Below are 24,759 nucleotides of genomic sequence, written 5' to 3'. Positions count from 1 at the left end.
GTATTTCATTAATACTTTTTACACGTTGAAACAAAAAGATTGTATTACTAAAATGATTTTGAACTGTTCCTTTGTACTTTTTCAAATGTAGCCAGTAGAAAATGTAAAGTCTACGTCTGTGACTTGCATTATATTTCTATTGGATAGCGCTGGTCTGGACACTCACTACAGAAAAATGCACATCTCTAAATACACATAAAGTCTGCATATACTTCTAGAGGGCTTCCAGCTCAGAATTTCCTCTGCAGGGGAGGTGGTGAAGAAGCTATGGAAGGTTTTCATTTCTTTTAAACCCTTCTACGCTGGTTAAAAAAAAAATTTTTTTTTTTTAGACTACCAAAGCCACATGAAAATCCTCCAGAAACAAACCTTTGGTAAATGGAGAGCCTCCTAGGCTCAGGGATTTTGCAGCAGAACCTCCTTGGGGTAAAGTCACGAACCTCACGTTATCTACGCAGCATTCTATAGGGGCTGCTGCAGCCACAGCATACATATGCAACCAATTCCTGATTCCTGATTTACCCGGTCACTGGCAGGAAGAGACAACACTCCTCGCAGGGAGAACTATGCAATCCAAGAGGCATTTTCTCTCCTGGGCATGGAATACAATGTAGATCGTTCCTTTGCTGTTGAATTATCCCTCTAATTCCACTTGACTTAAGTTAATACCAAAATGTGTTTCAGGCCGAGCTGAATGGAGGAGGATACACGATGCAGCTCTAGCCGGCCAAGAAAAAGCAACACTTTGAGATGAAGAATTCCATACCGAGAACTAGGATTTGAAGGTATCCAGAGATGACAAACTCTGTGACTAACAGCAGCTTTAACATAAGGCAAACCAAAACCACTCCTTGGACTTAAAACTTCAATCATTTAGTTATTCATTCTCAGCAATGCAGGAATGCTGAGTCCCAGAAGCCATTAGGGCAGGTTACGTGTCAAGTCAGTGCCTCCCTAACCTGAACGAAGTCAGCTATCTGTCATTGCCATCTCAAAAAACCAGATCCCCCTGGCAAAAAGCTCATTAGTGCTCTAAAGGCCAGAAGGAGCCTTGGGCATCACCGTGTTAAACTCCTTCATTTCACAGATGGAAAAGATGAGGCCCAATAAGCAGGTGGCTCATCTAGGACTCTTGACGCTCCATTCAGTGCTGTCTTCGTCCCTCCCTGCCTGCCTTCGCACACGGACACCAGATTTCATTACAGGAAGTGTTAGGCGCCCAGGGAGAGGTGACATTTCTGAAGGTGGTAATCACTTTCCTTGCCTTGCTGCCTACTTAGAGAGCATCAAATAGGAAATCGTTAAAGATGGTGAGACAAAAGCAACCAGTGGTCCCCCTGACATACACTCTATGTTTCAGCAGGCAGCAGGGATTTACGGCACAACCAAATTCCTGTTTTTGGATGAGTGTTTGTGTAATGAGGTGAGAAAGCCTCATCAAATACGTAAATAACTCAGTGAAGAAAGCTTCTTTCTTAGTAACCCACGCAGCCGCAGGCCTTCTTACAGAGGATGAGGTGACCTGTGATTGTCCAGGGAAAGCATTCACTCCCTTAGTCATCTATGCATATGGATAGTCGAAACGTATTACAAAATTGCCCACTGAAAAAATAGCACATCTCTGTCATAGTTACAAAAAAAGAATAAAAACATAAAGAGTTTAAAAACACCGGTGGGTTTTAGTATTGATTTGATACCTCTTTTCCTTTCCCTCTTTGTCTCTCTCCATCAGGAGAAGCCTGGTTAGCAAATTCCCATGCTGTACTCTTTAGATCAAATGGTTTATCAAATCACGTGTCCCTCCTCAATTGGTATTTACATGTACTCAGGGAGCCCTGGAAAGCTACCTGCTATGGATTCACCTGAACCCTTCCTTGAGGTCTGGCGAGGTTCGACAGAAGTGCGTTGGAATTAAGGTAAAGGCTAGGTGCTATTGCAACCCCCACTGTGTTGGACACTGGGCTCAAAGATGATTGGATCTCTTCTGAAGCCTCCGTCTCCTGCAGGAGCCACTTGTGGAGGTAACAAAAGACTGTTCTAGCCTTGGGGAGACCAACATAACAGACATTTTGCTTTGGGGAAGAGTATGTGGTATCTGGTCTTAACACGAGGCTTGCAGTTCCAGTTACAAGCCCTACAGTCGTGAAGAATGGCGCTGCTGCCCTGAAGGGGACTTCTGAGTTTGGAATTGCCTCCAAAGACTGTGAAATCCAGGCAGAATCAAGTGCCTCCCTAGAGCTTCCTTCGTATGTCACATGGGCCGTTAACAGAGCCTGGTAAGTAGAAGCCAGCATGATGTAGATGAAAATAGCAAATAGTAGCCTCAGTGGATTCAGAGCTCAGGGTTGGGGTCTCTGGCGGCTAGGATTTTTGAGATCCACTTAAAAGAATTTGGATTCTTAATGAGAGCTGGCCTTAGACTGTTTCAGGGTGCTGAGGCACTTCCCAAAGCCATGCACACTTCATGCTGAGAGGTCAAGGCCATTAATCTCAGAGATGGCGTACGAACTGATCATAGCAGGAACTGGTGCTTCTAAACAGAACTCTCTACAAAAGCTGGAGGAAACCAAAGGAGTGGACATAATGTAAACTACACAAGTCTTAACTTTTTAACTTTTTAACTTTTTAACTGTCAAAGAAATCCAACAACATTCCAAAACCAGTAAAACAAGACCTGGAAAAAAATGGAAATGAAACTAAGAAGCCCTACATGTGTCCTTTCTGTGTGTTTTGGGAGCTCCTGAAGTGTGTGTCTGCAAGGACACGGGAGGAAAAATCAGCTTTCATCTTCCAAGCTGCCAAGGCCATGGGCTGTTGCACAGATGGAGAAACGGCATCCTGATTGACATGACTTTGGATATTGCTCTCGTTACCATTCTTGAGTGGCGCACAGTGGAGCTACCAAGGTGTTCTGGAGGGGTGTCTGCCTGGTCCAAGTCTTGAGGCTCCTCCCTTCCTTCCCCTTGGGTCCTACCATCCCCTTGTTCTACGTCTATCATTTCAAGACTTCACCTCTTCGCAGTCTTGGTCAGTGGAAAGTTCTACATCAGACAGTCCAACTTCCATTGCCATAATCAGCGAGATGTCAGAATCACTGCTTACAGCTGGCTCCTGCTCGCCTGGGAGGAGAAAGCAGAGTTCATGGTGAACATGGAACTATGTTTTTGGATGCTGGTAAGTTGAATACAATTGTCTTTTTTTTTTTTTAATTAAAAAAAATTATTTTTAACGTTTATTTATTTTTGAGACAGAGAGAGACAGAGCATGAACGGGGGAGGGTCAGAGAGAGGGAGACACAGAATCGGAAGCAGGCTCCAGGCTCTGAGCCATCAGCCCAGAGCCCCACGCGGGGCTCGAACTCACGGACCACGAGATCGTGACCTGAGTTGAAGTGGGACGCTTAACTGACTGAGCCACCCAGGCACCCCTAAAATTTTTTTTTTACATTTATTTATTTTTGATAGACAGAGAGAGACAGAGCACAAGTTGGGGAGGGGCAGAGAGAGAAGAAGACACAGAATCCGAAGCAGGTTCCAGGCTCCGAGCTGTCAGCACAGAGCCCGATGTGGGGCTCGAACCCACAAACCGTGAGATCATGACCTGAGCCCAAGTCGGACGCTTAACGGACTGAGCCACCCAGATGCCCCATGAATATGATTGTCTTTAATAGCATTTCCTTGATGGCCAAGAGAAGGCATTAGAAAAACTGGATCTTTTGTAAAAAAAAAAAAAAAAAAAAAAAAAAAAATTTAGTTAGCGCCTCATCTTGCTTTATAGCCCCAAATAAATTCTAAATAGGTCAAAAAGCTGAATGTAAAACAGAAACTAATATAGCTAGAAGAAGATATATCTTATAAGTATATATCTAAGTAGAAAAGTACCTAATATATTAAACTGGGCAAGAAATTCTATGTGGAAAAGCATTTGGCAATTTATAGAAGAATAGATTGATAAATATGCATAAAATTCGAAAAAATATTAAAACCATGAAAAATAAGATCAAAAGGCATAGATTGAGCTGGAAATACTTGTGAAAATTTCACAAAGAGCTGTATTTTCAACGTATAGAGAACTTTTAAATCAGTTAAAAAAAAACTAACCAGAAAAACGGGCACAGGTTACTGTCACACAATTCACAGAGCAGTATAATATAAATGACCAATAAATATAGGGTAAAAATGGGCTACCCTTTTTTTGTTTATAAAATCTTCACTCTTTAAAAAAGGACAGTATTACACTGAGGCGGGTACTCTGATATAGTACCTGTAGAACTATGACATTTTCATTTCTAGCACATATCGTAGAGAAATAATCGGAGAGGCAAAAATATTCATTTAAGCAGTATTTATAGCAACAAAACATTGCAAGTAACAAAGTCCAACAATATAGAATATCTGAATAAACTGTTACTTCTAGAGGATAATCCTGTTGTAACAATTAAAGTGACATTTCCAAGGAATTTGTAATTACATGAGAAAACGCTCACATGCAAGCAAGTTCGGTGAACTGGTTCCCTTTGGGGTAGAAACTGAGAACAAACTGAGGGTTGATGGGGGTGGGAGGGAGCGGAGGGTGGGTGATGGGTATTGAGGAGGGCACCTATTGGGATGGGCGCTGGGTGTTGTATGAAAACCAATTTGACAATAAATTTCATATTTAGAAAAATTAAATAATAAATAAATAAATAAAAGAGAAAATGCTCACAGTATTCTCTTAAGTGAAAACAGAAGTATTCAAAACTTTATATGCAGTGAGTCTGAGAAAGTCAATGAGATGCAAGGAAGTCTAAAATGCTAGTAAGAGTTGTCTCAAATTTTGGGATTTATATTCGTTTTCTTAAAAAAATTTTTTTTTCAGGGCACCTGGGTGGCTCAGTCGGTTAAGCGTCCAACAATGGCTCAGGTCATGATCTGGCAGTTTGTGAGTTCGAGCCCCATGTCGGGGTCTGTGCTGACAGCTCAGAGCCTGGAGCCTGCTTCTGTTTCTGTGTCTCCCTCTTTCTCTGCCCCTTCCCTGCTCATGCTCTCTCTCTTTCTCAAAAATAATGAACATTTAAAAACAAATTTGTTTTCCGTTTTACTTCCAAGCATTCTACAATGAAGAAATATCATTCATTCGCTTAAGACATAATGAGTCTCCACTATGTGCAGAGGATTTTGTTAGATGCTAGGGACATAGGTAAGAGCAAGACAGTTCCTGTCTTCAAGGAGGTTACTTTCTAGTATGCTGGCACACCATTAGATAGCCACTCACAACACAGCGAGATACATACGAAACTGGACGATGCACCTGGTGTTCTATGAGCAGGGAAGATGGCTATGTAACCAATTGCTGAGTCAAGGAAGGATTCCTGTTGGGTGTGACATCTAAATTGAGTCCTAACTCAAATTTTAGCCAGATGAATGGGAGGGAAGCATCTTTCAAGCATTAGCAATAGCATGTATAGATAGATATGTCTGAACATGAGGGGAGGCCTTGTACAGATGGACATCAGATCGTATTTAAATATGACTAATGCAAGGTCAAGCTAGGGAGTCTGAAGGAAGGCTGGGGTGCTCAACTGCATAAAAGGCAGCCTTAAAACCAAAAGATCTTGCGTGTCCCATTAATTACCCTGCTGAAGAAACACACAATTAGAAGACCAACAAAATGCCTAGTACTGAAGAAGCTGATGGTTATAATACTTTTGCTCTGATAAACACTGGTATAATTTACTTCACGTTGAGGTATAATTAAGGAGAATATATGAGTTTTACGCAGGACAGTGAATTCTTTAAGATGTTTAAAAGGAGACAAACAGAACTGACAAAGAGTTACGGACTTAAGAATAGGTTTGAGAGAAACAGGCTCTTTTCACAGGGACGTTTCCATCTAAAGACTGAGCTCTAATGTTTCCTAGGCCCAGACATGCATGAGGTTCACAGAATTGTAGACAGATCAATGGCTAGAATAAAACTTAGGAAGCAGTTGTCGGAAGATAAAAGCATTTAGTATTTGAAAATGGGGCACTCAACAAGTATTCAATAAAACTAGTCATTTAGAAACAGGCGCAATTGGATCCCTGCCTCACACTTCACAACAAAATACATTCGAGGCTGGCTAAATACCTGTATCTATGCTTATATTTATATCTACATCTGTACTACATCTATATCTATACCTCTAGCCCACATTTAGTTGCATGTATGTACTTCCTTCCCATTTATCCTCTTCTCCAGAGCCACCCGGGGCTTATTGATCTCTGATTTTGGGGGGAATTCTTTGCTGCAAATTGGGATGGCTCTTCCTTCCCTCATGGCTGCTTTTGCCCTTGTTTTCTGAGCAGGGCCATGGCTTGCTGTGGTGCAGGCTATGCTCGGTACCACTCCAGAGGAAGCCTTTACTTTGGAGTCTGAGTGAGCGGTGGCCGCTGGATTGGGACAGGGCACAACCTGTACAGCTGCACACAGGAGCTCGCTCTGTTTCTCAGATCCACTAAGTCATTGGCCCTTTGTGCATTTTTTCCAGTTGCTCGGATCTTGATATTGTCTCTTTTTACCTTTTCCCTGTCTGTGTTGGCCTGCCCCTTACAAGATCCCTTTGCTGTACTTTTTGTGGGGTTTTAGGAGAGGTGGAAGTAGTTTCAGGGGCTCAAACTACTCTTTTCACTCAGCGCTCTCCTAAAGCATCACTTTTGCAATGAGAAATATATTTAATTAAAATTATATTCATGAGAACTGGGAATCTACCTTACTTTACGAGACTATTTTCTGGTCTCAGCTATTGTAACTACGTGTGTTACTTTGTCTAGGTCACTTTTTCCACTAGGGCTAAAGTTTAGTTGTCTATGAGTTTGGACTGGGTACTTCAGAGTCCTTTCTAGTTGTTCCAGATTATGTACATATACATGTTGATGCCAATTAGCACAGTGCCTCCTACATGGTGGCTTCTCAATAAATATTTACCAGAATTACCACGGAGGGACAAAGTTTTAAGTCTCTTTTTTCATAACCCTTTTAATTTTTGTTTTTTTTTATTTTAAACACTTTTTCTTAATAAAAAAAAGGTCTATTTGTTGTATATTTAGTATGAATATATCCTAAATGGGAGAATTCATTACTTTGTGGTATAATGAAAGCTGAACTATTCTTATTCCTGGAGATAAAAAATGAGGGTTATATTATAAAGATATAATCTCTCTCCTCCTCACCTTTTTTCTTCTTCTTCTTCTTTTTTTTTTTTTTTTGTAATTGTCCATGAACCAGTTCAGCTCATGAGAAGCCAAAATTTTCAGCTCACAATTAAACTGTACATCAACCAAGGAGCTCATCATCAAGTGATTTTATGACTTTCATAAATATCTAGTTAAAAAAAAAAAGGCAGCTCAGATGAAGGGCTGATTTAGTCAGAGATCTAGAAAGACAGCTCCATGTACCTGCAGTGGCAGCCTCTCACCTTCACTCCTGGCTTTTTCAAGCTACCAGCCTCAGCAGATATTCTGGACTCATTATCACTGGGGTGTTTTCTAAATTGGAACTTGTGAATTGAAAAAAAGAAGGGCCATGGGGACTGATATAACGATGGCTGCTGAGTTCATGATGCTATTTTGGAAACTTGACCATCCTGCACAGCTCCAGGCAAAGAGGAATTCAGATCAATGAAATCGTATATTTTCCTAAAAGTGGTTCAATTTTTATGATGGAGCATTGCACCAACCACATCATCTAATCATTTTCCGTGTCAAAACTTTAAAAACACGATCTGAAGACATTTGAAGTTATTTTTTTCACTCTATCCTGTGTTTTTCATTGAACTTAGTTTGTTCCATAATTAAAAAAGAATTAATGTTTATTTTTGAGAGAGAGTGAGAGAGACAGCGAGCGCACGAGCAAGTGGGGGAGAGGCAGAGAGAGAGGGAGACACAGAACCTGAAGCAGGTTCCTGGCTCTGAGCTGTCAGCACAGAACCCGACGCGGGGCTCAAACCCACGAAGTGAGATCATGACCGGAGCCGAAACTGGTCGCCTAACCAACTGAGCCACCCAGGTACCCCTTCCGTAATTTTTAGAAACTTTATCTTTTAATTAAGGCACATGCTTTACTTTGAGGCCAAAAGAATACAAATGAAAACACTGTCATTAAAACATTTAGAAGGTTCTCTGTAGGTGGTACTAATTGGGGAGTGTAAAGTAGCTATTAACAATATAAATGTTCACTGAATGATACCTTCTTCCCTGCAAAGGCTGATATAAAAGGACTGCGGAAATAATATCGGCCTTTACTGAATTCTCATAATAACACTTTGATGTGGGTTCATTATTCCTGTTTTACAGATGAAAAAAATATACTCTCAGTCCATTGGACGCAGAAGTATAATACCTACTTGACATACTCTCTTCTCTTGGGTTCACGCACTGTAAAGACATTGAGAGAACTGAAACAGAGTGATAGGAATCTGTTTAATATTTTAAAAGATCTTGCTGTTCAGTGAAAAACAGATTAGTAGCACAAAGGGTGGAGGGAATCTGGAGGAAATGATTGCAGCAAAAACAGAGGAAATGTGGTTTGGTGCGGCAGCAGTGAGTGGAGATAAGTGGACAAACTGAAGAAATATTTTAGAAGGGGGATGTATAGAAAGGTGGTGGGCTGGACAAGGGCAGCAAGAGAGGAGAAAGTAGAGGACAGCCCCCATATTTCTTGAGCAATATAGGTACCATTTACTCAGCTGGAGAAACTGGAAGACAGACTGGTGGGGAGAGATCAAGAGTTCAGCTTTGCATGTGCCATGTTTGAGATGCCCGGAAGACGTGCAAAGGAGACGTGCAGTCAGCAGTTAGATACAGGAGTCTGGAGGACAATAAATGAAGTGAGAGGCTTCAGCATAGAGAAGAGATCTGAAACCATGAGAGTAGATGAAAAGGAATCTTTTCTAGGAAAAGATTAAAGAGTAAGAAAATAACACCAGGGACAGAGTTCCCCGGAACACTGAAACATACTGCCAAAGACTCCCAACTCATGCCTCTGACATGACTTGTTTGGCCTGCCCCATGTTTTTTGTTTTTGTTTTGTTTTGTTTTGTTTTTTTAGAGCATGAATTAATTACCGATATTTAAAAGTCAGGGTATTTTACATACAGATTTACATTTTAAATTTATCTTGGAAAAGAAAATATCTGGCAATATATGCCCAATTCCCAGAATGAAATCATCGAGGGGAACGGAGTAAGGGCTGCCCCGCTAGGCTCAAGGCAAAGAGGCTCTGGGTCCCCACAGTTGTTGAAGAGTTTGCTCCCCTGGTTCATGTAACTTGGCCTGTGTATTTATTGAAGTTTAAAACCTCATAATTAGAGGGAGGGCAGAAGAACAGTAGAGGAGGGTGAGCCCCCCAAAAGCCTGAAAATGGCCAGAGAATACTGTATCATTGATTCATTTCCTCCTTTTCTTTTAAATATATTCTGCATTACCTCCTTTATAGGCATTGACTCACAATTAACAATCTGTGCCCAAGGAAACGAGGTACTGAGTATTACTGACTTGGCTGGGTGGATTTTAAGACTAATCCTGTCATCTAATTCGTAGTCTTGAATGTCTTTATCACAGCATTAAAGAGCATAGGATGAGATGGTGGGCAGAAAATACTCCATTTTAAACGGAGCTTTGTAACCTATTTTCTTGATCCATAACTACTGCTTTTATACATTTCCACATTTAATTCTAAGTAAAATCCATCAGTAGCCTTGAGGTTAACCAAAAAATTCTTAGTGTTGGGATTTATTAATTCTATTTGGTCCATAAATTGTTAATATCCTTGGTTTATCTCTTTCTTCTTTAATATATAATATATATTAATATTATATATATTTAATATATAAAAAATTACCTAAAGACTCACGGTTTCCCTTTGTGAAATGTGTACTGTGGTTGCAGTTCTGCTGTGGATTTGATACGAGCGTGTATAAAGTATGCCCGGATGACTGTTCTAGTTCCTTCCAACCTGAGAATATAAGACCCTGAGACCTGCCTTGTCTGGTATTAGGCATACCTGGCCTGTCCCTATCACTTCAGGCCTCTGTCACTGCCAACACTCCCATTCAGGGCATCTGGGTAGCTCAGTGGGTTAAGCATCTGACTCTCGATTTCAGCTCGTCATGATCTCAGTCAGTGAGTTTGAGTCCACACTGTCAGTACAGAGCCTGCTTGGGATTCTCTGTCTCCCTCTCTCTCTGCCCTTCCCCTGCTTGTGCTCTCTCTCTTTTTCTTAAAATAAATAAACTTAAAAAAACCCCACACAACCCCCTCCACAAACAAACAAACAAAATTTCCATTTCAGAATCCCACCATGTTCCTTCAGAAACAGGAGGCACTCAGCAGAGTCTGTAGCATTGAAACTGAATTGAAGTTCCCCTCTGGCCATGCAGGGTTTAAGTTTTGTATTTTATTAGCTAATAACAATTCTAATGCTTATTGAGTACTTAGTACATGCCAGGGATTATGCTAAGTATTAAAACAGATTACCTAATTTAATATTCAAAATCAACCTATGACATAGTATTATTTCTATTTTCAGGTAATAAAACTAAAGCCCAGGAAGGTTAAAATCCTCCTGAGATTACACTGAAGGTAAGAGTCGGAACTAGAATTTGAACCTAGATCTGATTCCAGAGCCCATGAACTTGACCATATCTGTACTTCAGAGGTAAGTGTCTTAGCCTGAGGATTAGTGGACTTGTGGAGGAATTCAGGTACCTAAAGTTACATACACACTTATATGGTTATATGCATACATATATTTTTCTGGTAAGAGGATTGCTCTCACTAGATTCTTACAGAAACCACAAAAAGGCTAAGAACCATTCACCACAGAGATTTTGCATCGTGGGTGAGCTGGAGAAGAGTGGTCTGGCTTTCTTTTCAATGGTTTATGTTTCAATGACTATGTGTTCTATTAACTTGACATGACACTTTTCATGTGAAGTCACCACTTTCCTACTTAGTTGTTTCTTTATGATGGTTATTCAAAGCTAAAGCAGAAAATTATCCTTCCCAGAATCAGGTTTGATATTTACTGCGTGTCTTCTGAAAGAAGGCATAGAGCAGTGGCAGGCTGGAATAAGTCCTTCTCTGTTCAGAATTAACAAACATTGCCCTCAGAATAAGTGTTCTCTGTGTTGGGAGAAAATAAGGTAGTGATGAATATAATCCCCCAGGTGTCCTGATTCTCCAGGAGGTTTGGTGTCCACACGCTGGGAGCTGCTCTGCATCACATAAAAGCTTATTTTTTCCCATGTACTTGAAAAATAAGGTTTCAAGGAAAAAATGGCACCCTTCTGTCCACTGGTACCAATGCTTATCTTCCTGAAAATAAGACATCATTTCCAATCACTCCTGTATTATGCAAGAGAACCGCAGGCGAGATGGTCAGCCAGACTGGCTGACTTACATTATCTTTCCATCTCTTCTCAGAATCAAGGTTTCTTAGGGCAGGACTGGGGCACTGCCTACATATTCCCTATCATAATCTTAGTGGGCAAGTTAATCTGACTTCAAATGCAGAGTGTTTTCAATAAGGAAATGTGTTCCTTTTGTATGAGTTCCTTGCTTTATCTCTGGCCTAACAAGAATTTCTGAGGAGATAAACTTCTGATTTGGCTTAAGTCTCCCCTCTTAGGAGGGGCTTCTATTGTGAGAATGGCCGGCCTGAGGGTCAGTTTCTTCAGAGGCTGTGCAGTATTAATAACAACAGCTAGAATGTATTGACTTCTTCCTACGTGCCGGGCATTGTGCTAAGCAATTACATGTTACATATGTCATCTTCACAATGACATTCTGAAGTAGGTGTATGATTATCCCAACGGCTGCTACACATTTTATAGGTGAAGTCAATTTGTCCAAAGTCAAGTACACAGAGGGGGCAGAAACGGAATCCCTATCCAAGCCAGTGATACTGACAATCATGCCATTTGGGAACGACAGATCTGCCATATTTTCGTGTGGCTGCTAAGCTGTGCTCATAGACAACGCTTGGCCACCTTTGGGAACTAAGCATTCCAAGGCTACAATACAAATTCATCCATCTGGCTAAGTGACTTCTAAATCGTTCAGATATAACTGGCACTTTTGCCTTTTTGAGTTCTGGCTCCATAATGATAAATATACACGTGATGAGATCAATTCAGGGAAATTCCTTCTTCCCTCTCAGATGGGAAAGTTTAAACCATTATTTCTACGTGGGCTTGGTGGAGAATTCCCTGGAAGCTTGTATATTAAGTAAGATCAGATCGTTATGATTTCACTTTGCTTTTTATCTTTTTTTTAAAAGTTTATTTATTTTGAAAGAGAGCGAGAATCTTCAAGCAGGCTCCCCAACACCAGCGTGGGAGCCCAACATGGGAGCCTGAACTCATGAGATCATGACCTGAGCCAAAGTCAGATGCCGAACCCGCGTAACCAACTGAGTCACCCAGGCTCCCCTGCTGTTATCTCTTCATCATTGGTTTTCTTTCCCTGTGACACTTCACCCAGGAGGGCAAAGATTTCCTCCAATTCCTCAAACTTCTTACTGATTGCATTAACAGTTCATTGGGTAATTCCTTACTAAGTGCCAAAAGAAGGGGCGATGTAACTTTTGCATCAGTTTTACATTGGTTTGTGCCGGAAAGGATGCAAAATCTAGTGAACATTTATGTAGTTAACATTTATGTTGTTACAATCTGCAATTAGTACCACCTACAGAAAACCTTAAGCACTAAGCTTAAGGAGGTTTCAGGGAAAAATGTTGGACGCTGAATCCCCTTCATAAGGATTGTTTTGACTATTTAAGGCCCTTTAAAATTCTATTTGAATTTTAGGACTGTTTTTCTATTTCTGCAAAAAAACAAAACGCCATTGAGACTTTGACAGGGACAGCATTGGATGTGCAGATTACTTTGAGTGGTATGAACATTTTACAATATTTAGTCTTCTAATTCATGGCTATGGGATATTTTTCCATTCTTTGGTATCTTTAAAATTTCTTTTGGCAATGTTTTATACTTTTCAGTATACACATCTTTCATCTCCTTATATTTATTCCCAAATATTTTATTCTTTTTGGTGTTACTGTAAATTAGATCATTTTCTTAATTTCCTTTTCAGATTATCCACTTGTGTAGAAAAGCAATTGTTTTTTTGTGTGCTGATTTTATATCTTGCAACTTTGCTGAATTCATTTTTTAATGCTAACAGGGCTTAACCAACTGAGCCACCCAGGTGCCTCAATCTTTGGGATTTTCTATATATTCAATCATATTATATGCAAACATAGATACTCAACTTCTTTCCTTCCAGTGTGGATGCCTTCTATCTCTTTTTCTTGCCTAACTGCTCTGGCCTGGACCCTGCAGTACTATGTTAAATAGAAGTGGTGAAAGTAAGCATTCTTGCCTTGTTCCTGATCTTAGAGAAAAAGCTTTTGTTTTTCACTATTGAGTATGATGTTAACTGTGGGTTTGTCATATGTGGGTTTTAATATGCTGAGGTAATTTCCTTCTATTTCTAGTTTGTTGAGTGTTTTTATCACGAAAGTGTGTAGCATTCTGTCAAGTGCTTTTTCTGTGTCAAGATGGTCCTTTATTTTTATCCTTTGTTCTATTAATGTGGTATACCACATGTTGAAATCTATGACACATTTTAAGTTAAATTTATATACGGTGCAAGGTAAAGCTTGGTGTTCATTTTTCCCCAAGATTTTTGTGATCAATTTCTTGTACTATATTCCTAAAAAAATTAATGTTTATTTATTTTTGAGAGAGGCAGAGAGAGAGAGAGAGAGACAGAGCACAAGTGGGGGAGAGGCAGAGAGACGGGGAGACACAGAATATGAAGCAAGTTCCAGGCTCTGAGCTGTCAGCACAGAGCTTGATGCGGGGCTCAATGCGGGGCTCCAACTCAAGAATCCTGAGATCATAACCTGAGCAGAAGTCAGATGCTCAACTGACTGAGCCACCCAGGCGCCCCCATTCCCTTATTTTTAAATATCTATATTGACTTCCATTTTCCTGACTGGTCTCACTAAAGACAGGCTGTACTAAAACTGAGGAGGAATTTGAATGCATGGCTAAAGTGAACTTCTTTTAACATATGTGGATTTTTTTATGGTGTGCATAAGAATACTTGCTTAGATAAATTGCTGGAAAATAAACGATCTGTCTCTTTATCAATAAAGTAATGATAATAATACTTTTTCTTGCAGCCTGTAATGAGATTTGGTAATATTTATGCATATATACACATACGCACGCATGCACATATACACACACGACACTTCCCTTCACAGTGTGTCTGACACATGCTATGCTGGCTGATGCACTGCTATTATTGTATTTAATAAATTTACTCACAACCTGCTTTATTCATTTTCCATTAGGCCTCTTGACTTCTCCCTTCTTTGCCCATTAATGTGCTGGCAGACAAGGGGTGCCCTTTCTTTCCCTGTCACTACCCCGCTGTCTCTGAAACGTTCTGTTTCTTCAGGGTTACAGGATACAGGTTGATGCATCAACATTTCATAAAGAGCTCATCTTCCATGTGACAGCCTCATCCCTACTGCTTGTATAAGTGTCACCCTGTTACAAGATAGTCCAACACAAGAGTCCGAGGAAACTAGAGAACAGGGCTCGGATGGAAACATAAAGTCTAGTTTAGAGGTCAAGCTACAGAACACAGCAAAGTAGGGAATCCTTCACTCTGGAAGGGATTGGGGAGGGCAGAAGTAGAAACAGTTTCTTACACATGTCCTTTTAAAAGAAAGAAGCATTAAAATTTCTTTTTATGTTTATTTGGGGGGAGGGAGGGGCAGAGAGAGAGAGAGGGAGACACAGAATCCAAAGCAGGCTCCAGGCTCTGAGCTGTCAGCACAGAGCCTGACGTGGGGGTCGAACTCATGAACCGCGAGATCATGACCTGAGCCGAAGCTGGACGCTTAACTGATTGGGCCACTCAGGCGCCCCAAGAAAGAAACATTTTAAATAGGGACTTAGCCGAAATATAAGTCCTTAAGAAGAGCATACGCAAAATGTAAGGTAAATAAATAGTTCAGTGCTAGAGACTAGACACTGCTAAGAGCACATTTGGTCTGTGTGTGCAGGCATCATGTTACATCAATCTGTTCTACAACCACAATCAATTTAAATTTTTTACTATGGTTGTCATTTCTGACCATTCTGACCATCTGCTTCCCCCATAAAGCACATGGAAAAGCCTGCTTATAAAACTTCAAGACTGCCAAGTCATTTGTTCAGAAGAAGCCCTGGTTGTCCCCACCTCTTCCAACAAATAGTGCATAATTCACCTTTGGTGGGTGTGAGAATAGGTCATGACCTGGTGTTTTGGGGCAGGAGGGAAGGACTCAAAGTGGTGGCACACATAAGCCCTCAAAAACTGCTAGATTCATCTTAGCTAAAGAAAAGAGGCCGAGAGGTTAGAGTGGGAGAGAGCCAAAGCATTAGAGACTGTTAAAAACTGAGAACAAACTGAGGGTTGATGGGGGGTGGGAGGGAGGGCAGGGTGGGAGGGAGGGCAGGGTGGGTGATGGGTATTGAGGAGGGCACCTTTTGGGATGAGCACTGGGTGTTGTATGGAAACCAATTTGACAGTAAATTTCATATATTAAAAAAAAAAAAAAATAAAAATAAAAAAAAAAAAAAAAAAAAAAAAAAAAAAAAGAAAAGAGGCCTGATGTTTTCATCCAGAGCATGAGTTGATGTCCCAATAAATTACTGAAATTCACAGTAATTGAGATGGATGTGCCTTCCTGGAAAACCTAATGGATTCTATCTGAAGCCCATAATGGCAAGAGCAGTAGTCCAGTCATATGTTATAAGATCATAACCTAACCCATTTCTCTGGCTCACAGAATGCAACTTCTAGCTCTTGTGTTCAGAGCAAAAACTAGAATTTTAATTAATATTTGGTCATGCAATGGGAATTCCTTGCCATTAGTTTAGGGTGGAAATAAAGGAGAAACAAGTGATGTAATGTGATACAATGATTAGAAAGATATATTTGATTATTCAGATGACCAAAATATACCCTCAGATATATTTGGTCTTCATCCACAGTTTCTTTTTCTTTTTTTAATTTTTTTCAATGTTTATTGGTTGTTGTTTTTTTAAGAGAGAGAGAGACAGAGTATGAGTGGGGAAGGGACAGAAAGAGAGGGAGACACAGAATCTGAAGCAGGCTCCAGGCTCTGAGCTGTCAGCACAGAGCCTGATGCGGGGCTTGAACTCACGGACTGCGAGATCATGACCTGAGCTGAAGTCAGAAGCTCAACCGACTGAGCCACCCAGGTGCCCCCATCCAGAGTTTCTAAAAACACTTTCAAGCCATAAAAGTGAACTGGGTGTCTTGTTATTAATGAAGGTGGCTTCTGGACCTCACCCAAGGGCAGGATGTCCAACCATGTGATTGGAGTGTTGGAATTTTCAGTCCCACCCTGACCTCCAGGGAAAGGAGAGGGGCTGGAGCTTGAATCAGCCAATGATCAATGACTTAGTCAGCCATGACTATGTCATGAAGCCTCCATAAAGACCCAGGAGTGCACCTTTTTGGTTCCTTTTTTTCTAACAGCTTCCACCCTTGGGGCACCAGAATGCTGTAAAACCAGGCCCCAAGCTCCATGAGGATAGATGCTCCTTTGTTTGGGACCTTGCCATATGTATCTCTTCATCTGGTTGTTGATTCGTATCCTTTAATACACTTTATCATATCCCTTAATAAAATGGTAAGTATACATGTTTCCCTGAGTTCTACGAGCTGTTCTAGCAAATTAATTGAACCTGCAGAGGAGGTTGTGGGAACCAAAAATCTGTGGCTGGTCGGTCAGAAGCACAGGTAAACAGCCTGGGTGTGTGCCTGGCATCTGAGGCGGTGGTGGTGGGGGCTGTTCTGTGGGACTGAACCCTTAACCTGTGGGATCTGATTATATCTTCATGTAGATGGTGTCAGAATTGAGTTGAATTCTTGGACATGCTGATGGTGTCTCAGAATTGCTTGGTATTGTATGTGTGCAATCTCCCCCCGACCCTGCCGTCTGGAATTGGGTCAGAAAACCTTAAAGAGGCAAGCTGATCAACCAGGTAAGGGGGCATGGATGGGAAAAGGGAATAAGGGAAATGGATATTAAGGTGGGCCAGACATTCATCCTCCATTTCTGCCCCTCAGGGATAGAAACCACTGGTCTTCCTCTCTCTTGTGCCTCTTTTGTTTCATAACCAAGCATATAAAGCCAGAAGAGCCTTAGAGTTTACTGATCACTCACTCACTCATTCAATCAACTAAGACAATGGACAGAAAACATTTAGCCTAGTTTCTGGTTCAGAGAAACCTTTAGTAACATGTAGGTTTTGATGGTGGTTAATGATAAAATTGGAGCTGCTGTTTATGTTGTTCGCAGGTAGATGAACTCATCTCACCTCCTTGTAAGTGAGGAGGCAGACAAGGAACCCATTGGCACACGCTGTTTGAATGGTACACGCTGTTATGTCAGTGTTGAGATCAGGTCTTCTAACTACCTAAACAGCTCTTTCCAATGTTTATTTCCCCTTTACGAGCACATTCTCCAACTTAAAAAAAAAAAGGAAGCCATATTCTCTTTGGATAAAAATACAAATCTTATCCTTCCTCATGAAAGTGTTGATACCTACATCCCCCCTCATCATTTTGCCTTTGAGATCACTGTTATTTTTCCTGAATCCTCACTTGCCAAGAAGACTTTGTTGAATTTTAAGGTGGGTATTTTAAAAAATGATTTGCATTTTGGTGTTTTCCAGAAATAAAATGAAATCATTACCTTATGGGGTATTTCTCTAGGCTCACTACCCCTTACCACTTATCATTGGTTCAAAAGGTTGAAATCTCTAAATGCTTTATCTGGGTTTGGTACCTCTTTAAAACTCTCATGCTATTTTGAAGCAGATTTTCTTGGGGGAGGTGGTGGGGATGGGGGTAGACACTAAAAAAAAAATGCTACAAAAGTGCAGGAATAATATAGTAACCTAAGCTGCTTTGTCTCCATCACCAAGCATTGATACTGATTTTCAGGTGCCTGCCAATGTTACCTACTCAGAGAAGCTATCCTTGTCTGTCTTCTAATTGCCCCAGTCACTCTCTAACACCTTACCTGGCCTTATTTTAATTTTATTTTTGATAGTCTTATCTTAACATAATATTCTTATGTTCTTCTGTCTTGTTCGATAGAAAGCAATCCTGATGAAGTCAGAGACTGCATCACCATAAGATTCCCCAGCGCAGAGATAAGGGTCTGAGTTATACCAGGGTCTGAATAAATATTCACACAGCAAATCATGTTATATTTAAGTCTGTCTCTTCAGTAAAAGCAAAACCAACAAAACCACATTCGTTCCCTTTGTGCCTCATTTTTAGTTTTATCCTTCCAACAAAGCAACTACTAACACAATTTGACATGAATCTTTACAGTACATCTTATACAAACGTGTGCATGTGTACATGTGTGTGCACACATATATTGATGCAGGTAATAAATAAATCCACAAATAAATTAGGCGCTATTTTGTGTACTAAATTTTTTACACAAATGAAAGCTTGCTGTGTTATTTTTTAACTTTTTAAAATTTTTATTTATTTTTTATAATTTTAATTTTAATTTTTTTTTTTGAGACAGAGACAGAGCATGAGCAGGGGAGGGGCAGAGAGAGAGGGAGACACAGAATCAGAAGTAGGTTCCAGGCTCTGAGCTGTCAGCACAGAGCCCGATGCGGGGCTCGAACTCACAGACTGTGAGACCATGACCTGAGCCGAGGCTGGACGCTCAACTGACTGAGCCATCCAGGTGCCCCTCAACTTTTTTTTAATCTTGCTTTTCAGATTTAATCATATTCTGTATTTAATTCTTTTTTGCCGCTGTTAACTAGTTCATTTAAACACAAGCTGTATTTTATTTGTCCTTTCCCAAAATGAAAGACATTTACGTTATTTATAATTTCTGACTTGTATGTATCTTCTAGCAAATTCTCCAAAAATGTTAGTTTCCTTTCCTTTCCTTCTTTTCGGAGTAAGAATACATGATCACTTCCTTCTCTAGGGAAGAGGCATTTTAAGGGGTTTCATGTAGGTCCTAGTTACTATCATTTATTTTGGCTTCCAGAACATAAATATTAGAAGAATAAAAGAAATCTTTTTGAGGACCATTTTTTAATCAGTGGTCCCCAAAATTAATCACTGGTCCCCCAAAAGATTGATTATAACAGCTATAATTATTTGTTGTATTTCATGATTATAGCAGGGGGCAGTGAAGATGGGAGTGAAGGTGGGTAACAGCACCGATAGAAAATGGTAGACTTGGGGGCGCCTGGGTGGCTCAGTCAGTTAAGCGGCCGACTTCAGCTCAGGTCACGATCTTGCGGTCCATGAGTTCGAGCCCCGCATCAGGCTCTGGGCTGATGGCTCGGAGCCTGGAGCCTGCTTCCGATTCTGTGTCTCCCTCTCTCTCTGCCCCTCCCCCGTTCATGCTCTGTCTCTCTCTGTCTCAAAAATAAATAAAAACGTTAAAAAAAAAATTAAAAAAAAAAAAAAGAAAATGGTAGACTTGGCCCAGAATTGTTCTAACACCCTTTTTCACAATTATAACTATTATTGTTCTCTCATCATCATCATTCATTACATTTGCTTTAGTTTATAACATTCTGTCGAACATCTGAGTCCATATGACAGCAGGCTGCCTGAATCTCAGAAAGGCTAAGTTATCCCTTCAAGGTCCCCTGAAGAGCCAGTAGGTAGCTGAGCTAGGACTTGAACTGGCTCTCCTGTTCTTGCCTGGGTGGGTTTTCTGGTGCTTTATGAAGTCCTCGGTGTCGACTGTGAGAGGAACCTGGGGCACTGGGTGTGGTGGATGAAGATGGGGATGATGATGGAGGTGATGACAGTAACTGCCACAAAGGACAGCTGAAGCTGTTCCTTCCACACCCATCCTTCCCATCCCTCCCACCCCACCCACCCCAGCATTTAGTGTAGCAATTATTCAGAGGCAGATGACTACTTAGTAGGGTAATGAATCTTTCTGAAACCATTTGTTAGACCCTCTCATTTACTTTACTAATCTGATCTTCATTTCCTTTGCTCATCTGATCTGTATTTCCTGGAAATCCAAAACAAGACAAAACAAAACAAGCATCTAGTAGCTACAATGAACTTTATAAAATGCCTCTTCCTAAGGTGGTATAGGAGGGAGGGAGGTAGACCAGAACTCCACCAGACTCTATGCTGGGTACTATTCATTTTCATTAGCCAACCCCCCCCCCCACCCCTGCAAACCAAAGAGTTTAAGTTTATCTCTTTATTACATTTGAATTGTCCTATATGTGCACTGGGTTTAAAAATGGGTTTTGCTACTAAAAACCCAAATAAAAAGAAGAAAATGGGTTTTTGCTACTAAACATCCAAATAAAGGATATGGCCAATTCCAGCCCCCCCACAAAATGGCAGTTTGCATCCTGCTAACTTGGTCTCTAGTAAGTGGGGTAGGGACTCTTGAGTGATTTTCTTCTGGGCTCCCACAGGTTCCTTCCCACTGGGAGGAGGTGTGCCCAGAGGTTGGAGAGTAGTGCTGCCCCCCACAATCCCTTTTCTGAAGAGTGCCTGTAATCCACAATTTCTGACACCTGATTAATATCAATGCCTTATTTCATTATTTAAATATTCCACCCATGTATTTTTGTTTTTTTTTCTCTTAACTAGAACAGAGTTACATCTCCAAGGACAGGGGTTTATTTTGCATAGACATGGCCAAACCTTCATCCCCAGTGCTAAACTCATAAAAGAAATAAAATGGTTACCACCTCCATGTATGAAACAAAAGAATGGGAAGACATCAATAAATAATGTTGGTGTTTTAAAGGCTAAAAATACTGGGGAGGGAGACTCCTACTCTTCTTATTTCAGAGCTGCATGGAGAATATTATAACAAGGCGTCAAGCAGGACCACAGAATAAGCTAAGAAAAACAAGATCTAGACTACACGGTATGTAAGGTAAGTGTTTCATTTACTTTAATGGGCCAAGAATCTTATTCCTGCTCTTCCCAACCCCTTCACCTTAGAAGGTATTTCCTAAGAGCATTTTCTAGTTTCTTTTTTCTCTTTAATGGTTTCAGAATTATGCTCAGCACCTCTCTGAGGGGCCACCTATGTGGAATTCTGTCTCTGTGGCTGGCATGGGTGGGGGTGTGGCTACGACAGCTATTCTGCCAGAGGCTTGCTAAACTTAAAAATGAAGAGATGAGAAGAATTCAAAAGGTACCACTTCTAGATGGACCATGATGACTGGGTGAACATATCCATGATAAACACAGAATTAGAAAAATGAGCTAAAACCCAGCAATTTTCCAATATTAAGGAAAATTGAAGACCGAAGCATTTGATCCTCGGATCCCCGAACATGTGTTCAAATGGCCAAATCCTCTGAACAAGTCCATTGGGAGCTTGTGGAATTTAATGTGGGGGTTAAGGTCTTAGCATTTCCTGCACCAGCCTGAGAGTGACCATTCATTCCCCCATCTCTCCGTAAACTAACGAAAGCTACATAAATCTCTTATGTAGACAAAGCCTTTAGCAGATCTGGCAAATGAGACTATTCAGAAGAAAAAAATAGCACTTGGCAAAGTAACTTCTACTTTGTACACATCTGTTTTACATCTGTCAGAATCTAAATTTCTTCAAAGGAGGGGCAATTTCATCCTAGTTCAAGACAGGCATTAATAGATATTATACCAAATCACTGACAACATTGGCAAAGTGGCTTTGTTTAACTGATGAAACTGACTCCTAGATTAACTCCCGGTGAGGTCTTCTAGATTATTTTCAGAGTGCTTTGTGGTGTCTTTTCTCCCTTGTTGCACTTAGTATCTTTTGCCATCCCTACATTACAGATAGTCATTTCAATATGTGGCCCACGTGCATTCTGAATTTTGATTTTTTTTTAAGGACATGCTACTTCAATTGGGAAAGATTATTGATGCCTATAACAAGTTCCCCTGCCCGCTCCTCCCCCCCCCCCCTTTTTAAACCCCATAGTTGGCCTAAATATTTGTCCAGGACAGAGCTCCTGCCTAACCCCCTTTTATTGCTGCATGCTGTGTTTATCATTTTGCCAGTGTTCCCCAGTAGTACATAATGAATGAACACTTTGAACTTGTACTTTTGAAGAGTCTGCAACCACAAGCATAGACAGTGTTCCAAACAAGAGGTGCTCTATCACTGGACAGATCTTACCATGTAGTCTTCAAAGTTTATTTTTTTCCTGCTTGCAAATAATTTACATGACTTTGCCACAGAAAAACAGCTGCCTCACACTATTGCCGAAGTCTCTTGTAACACGGGATGCTTTGCCAATAATGGTAAATGATGGTGCAGAGTGGTTAAAAATCCATAAATCCCCAAATCACAGAGAACCCACTCATCTGGTGCTGAGCTGAGTTTCCATGGATACCAAGGGCCTGTCTTCAATTTTGAGAACTCTCTTTCACTCTGCAAGCCAGGAAAAAAGCAGCAGGGGTCCTTGAACTAGAACTGTACCTTTGCAGACCCTGAAGATCCTGTTCTTTAACCCACTGGAGACTAAGCCTCAGGCCACCTTCAATTTTCTGATGAAGATTCTCTTATAAGAGGAAATCTCCTGGAGAGAGGGTTTGTAGGCAGCATGAGAGCTGGTTAAGATTTCTGAGACTGAATATTTCCCCCTCAAAACTTTGACTGTCATTCCAGCACCAGAGGTGAGTATATTTTTCCATTTTACGGCTTGCCTTTTTATAGATAGGGTTTCTCTAAGAGGAGGATGCATATTTAGGTACAGAGGGAATCTTGGAAGTAGAAGGCAAGCATGTCATAAGCAGAGACACGCATCAATGTGAAGGCAAAGTCCCAACAGTAAGACTCGAAGGATAAAAACACTCAGCCTTAAGAAATTAGCTGTGTACACCATGAGAGCTCAGTCAGGGTTCCATTTGTTCCATTACTGTTAACATTCAACAAGGTAAGAAGATTTAAAAAAGAAACATTTCCTGCCATTATTATCTCCTTCCAAGTACAGTTGATCCTTGAACGATACAGGGGATAGGTCACTGACCCCCCACACAGTTGAAAATCTGAATAAAACTTTTGACTGCCCCCAAACTTAACTTTGCATAGCCTATTGGTGATTGGAAGCTTTGCCAATAACATAAACAGTTGGTTAATACACATTTTGTGTGTTATATGTATCATAGACTATATTCTTATGATAAAGCCAGAGAAATGTCATAAAGAAAATCATAAGGAAAATTTATCTATCTATCTATCTATCTATCTATCTATCTATCTATTTATTTTTGAGAGAGAGACAGAATGTGAGCAGGGGAGGGGCAGGGAGAGAGGGAGACACAGAATGTGAGGAAGGCTCCAGGTTCTGAGCTGTCAGCACAGAGCCTGACATGGGGCCTGAACCCACGGACCGCGAGATCATGACCTGAGCCGAAGTTGGACGCTTAACCGACTGAGCCACCTAGGTGCCCCAGGAAAATATATTTATAATAATGTACTGTATTTATTGAAAAATATCTGCATGTAAGTGGACCCACACATCTCAAACCCATGTTGTTCAAGTGTGAACTGTATTAAGCTCCCCAAACATATTTTCTACACCATATCTTGGACAAAAGATAATGATGCTTAGTAGTTACTGACTAATTAGTACTCTGCTGCAGATCTTAGCTGCTATAAATCCAAAGGAACTATAAAATGTAACCTTGCTGCCTTATCCTTTTCAGCAGTTAATTTTATGACACCAAACACCTCTTTGCTCAAAAAAGTTATATAGTTGAGAAAACCTACTGTGATTCTTTCCAAATTCGTCTTTCGCTCTACCGGATCAAGGACTTTCTTCAGTATCTCAAAATTGTTAAAGTATTTTCTCTACAGAGAACACTTCCTTTTCCCAGGAGGTGATTCAAGGGTTATTGCTCATCTTCAAAATGTAAATGAATGCCTGTAACATTCATTTGTTGTCAAAATGTAAATGAATGCCTGTAACATTCAGTGTGTTGGTCACGTATCAGGTCTATAGTCTTTCATGAGCAAGGAAACAATTATTTCAATAATAAAAAGGCTATGGTCTCTGGCTCATATAGCAATGTTGGCTGCCAGGTAAACCTCCAACAAGATCACAAGGTAGGACTGAATAAAAACATACCTAGATTTTCTACTGATTTTCTTTTGGGATTGGGATCCGTGTCTCGGGGCTAGTAGGTGTGGATAGACATTGGAGGATTTATGAATAAGGATCCACCCAAGGACCAATCACACAAAATGGCGCCAAAGTGTTCACTTGGGAAATTTTCAAGGCCGAGTCAATAAGAAATAGGTGAAGCTAGCTGCATTGAAGACAATGTTCCAACCCTGGTGCTCCTGAAGAAAAATTAGTACGTGGCTAGAGACATAATTTAAATGGATCGTAGGGATAAGACAACAGAGGATGTGTGAGTTGTCCCAGGTCTGTCCTCCTTAGGCAGGTATTTTAGGGTAGCAGCACAAGTTTTCAAACTCTGATTTTAGAAAGAACCACATAAGAAGTCTGATGACAATTCCACTGCAGGGTATTTACCCAAAGAAAATGAAAACGCACAAATTTGAAAAGGTATATGCATCCGTATGGTTATAGCAGCGTCATTTACAGTAGTTGAGATAAAGAAGCAATCTAAGTGTCCATTGATAGACAAATGCATAAGGAAGATGT

General features: G+C 40.6%; 1 protein-coding gene across 1 annotated transcript in view; it reads right to left on the bottom strand.

Annotated features, from left to right (window-relative positions):
- Nucleotides 1-314: 314 nt before the first annotated feature.
- RNF150 (ring finger protein 150) overlaps nucleotides 315-24,759 on the bottom strand; it is a 252,332-nt gene continuing 227,887 nt past the window's right edge. The window contains exon 7 of the mRNA XM_007091820.3: nucleotides 315-3,119. Coding sequence (XP_007091882.2) covers nucleotides 3,001-3,119 — 119 coding nt within the window. The 3' untranslated portion in view covers nucleotides 315-3,000. The remainder of the gene's footprint in view (nucleotides 3,120-24,759) is intronic.

This window comes from Panthera tigris, chromosome B1, assembly GCF_018350195.1.
Source record: "Panthera tigris isolate Pti1 chromosome B1, P.tigris_Pti1_mat1.1, whole genome shotgun sequence".
NCBI classification, from domain to species: domain Eukaryota; kingdom Metazoa; phylum Chordata; class Mammalia; order Carnivora; family Felidae; genus Panthera; species Panthera tigris.
Note: the sequence above shows the minus strand (reverse complement) of the source record. Positions and strands in the feature narration are given on the sequence as shown.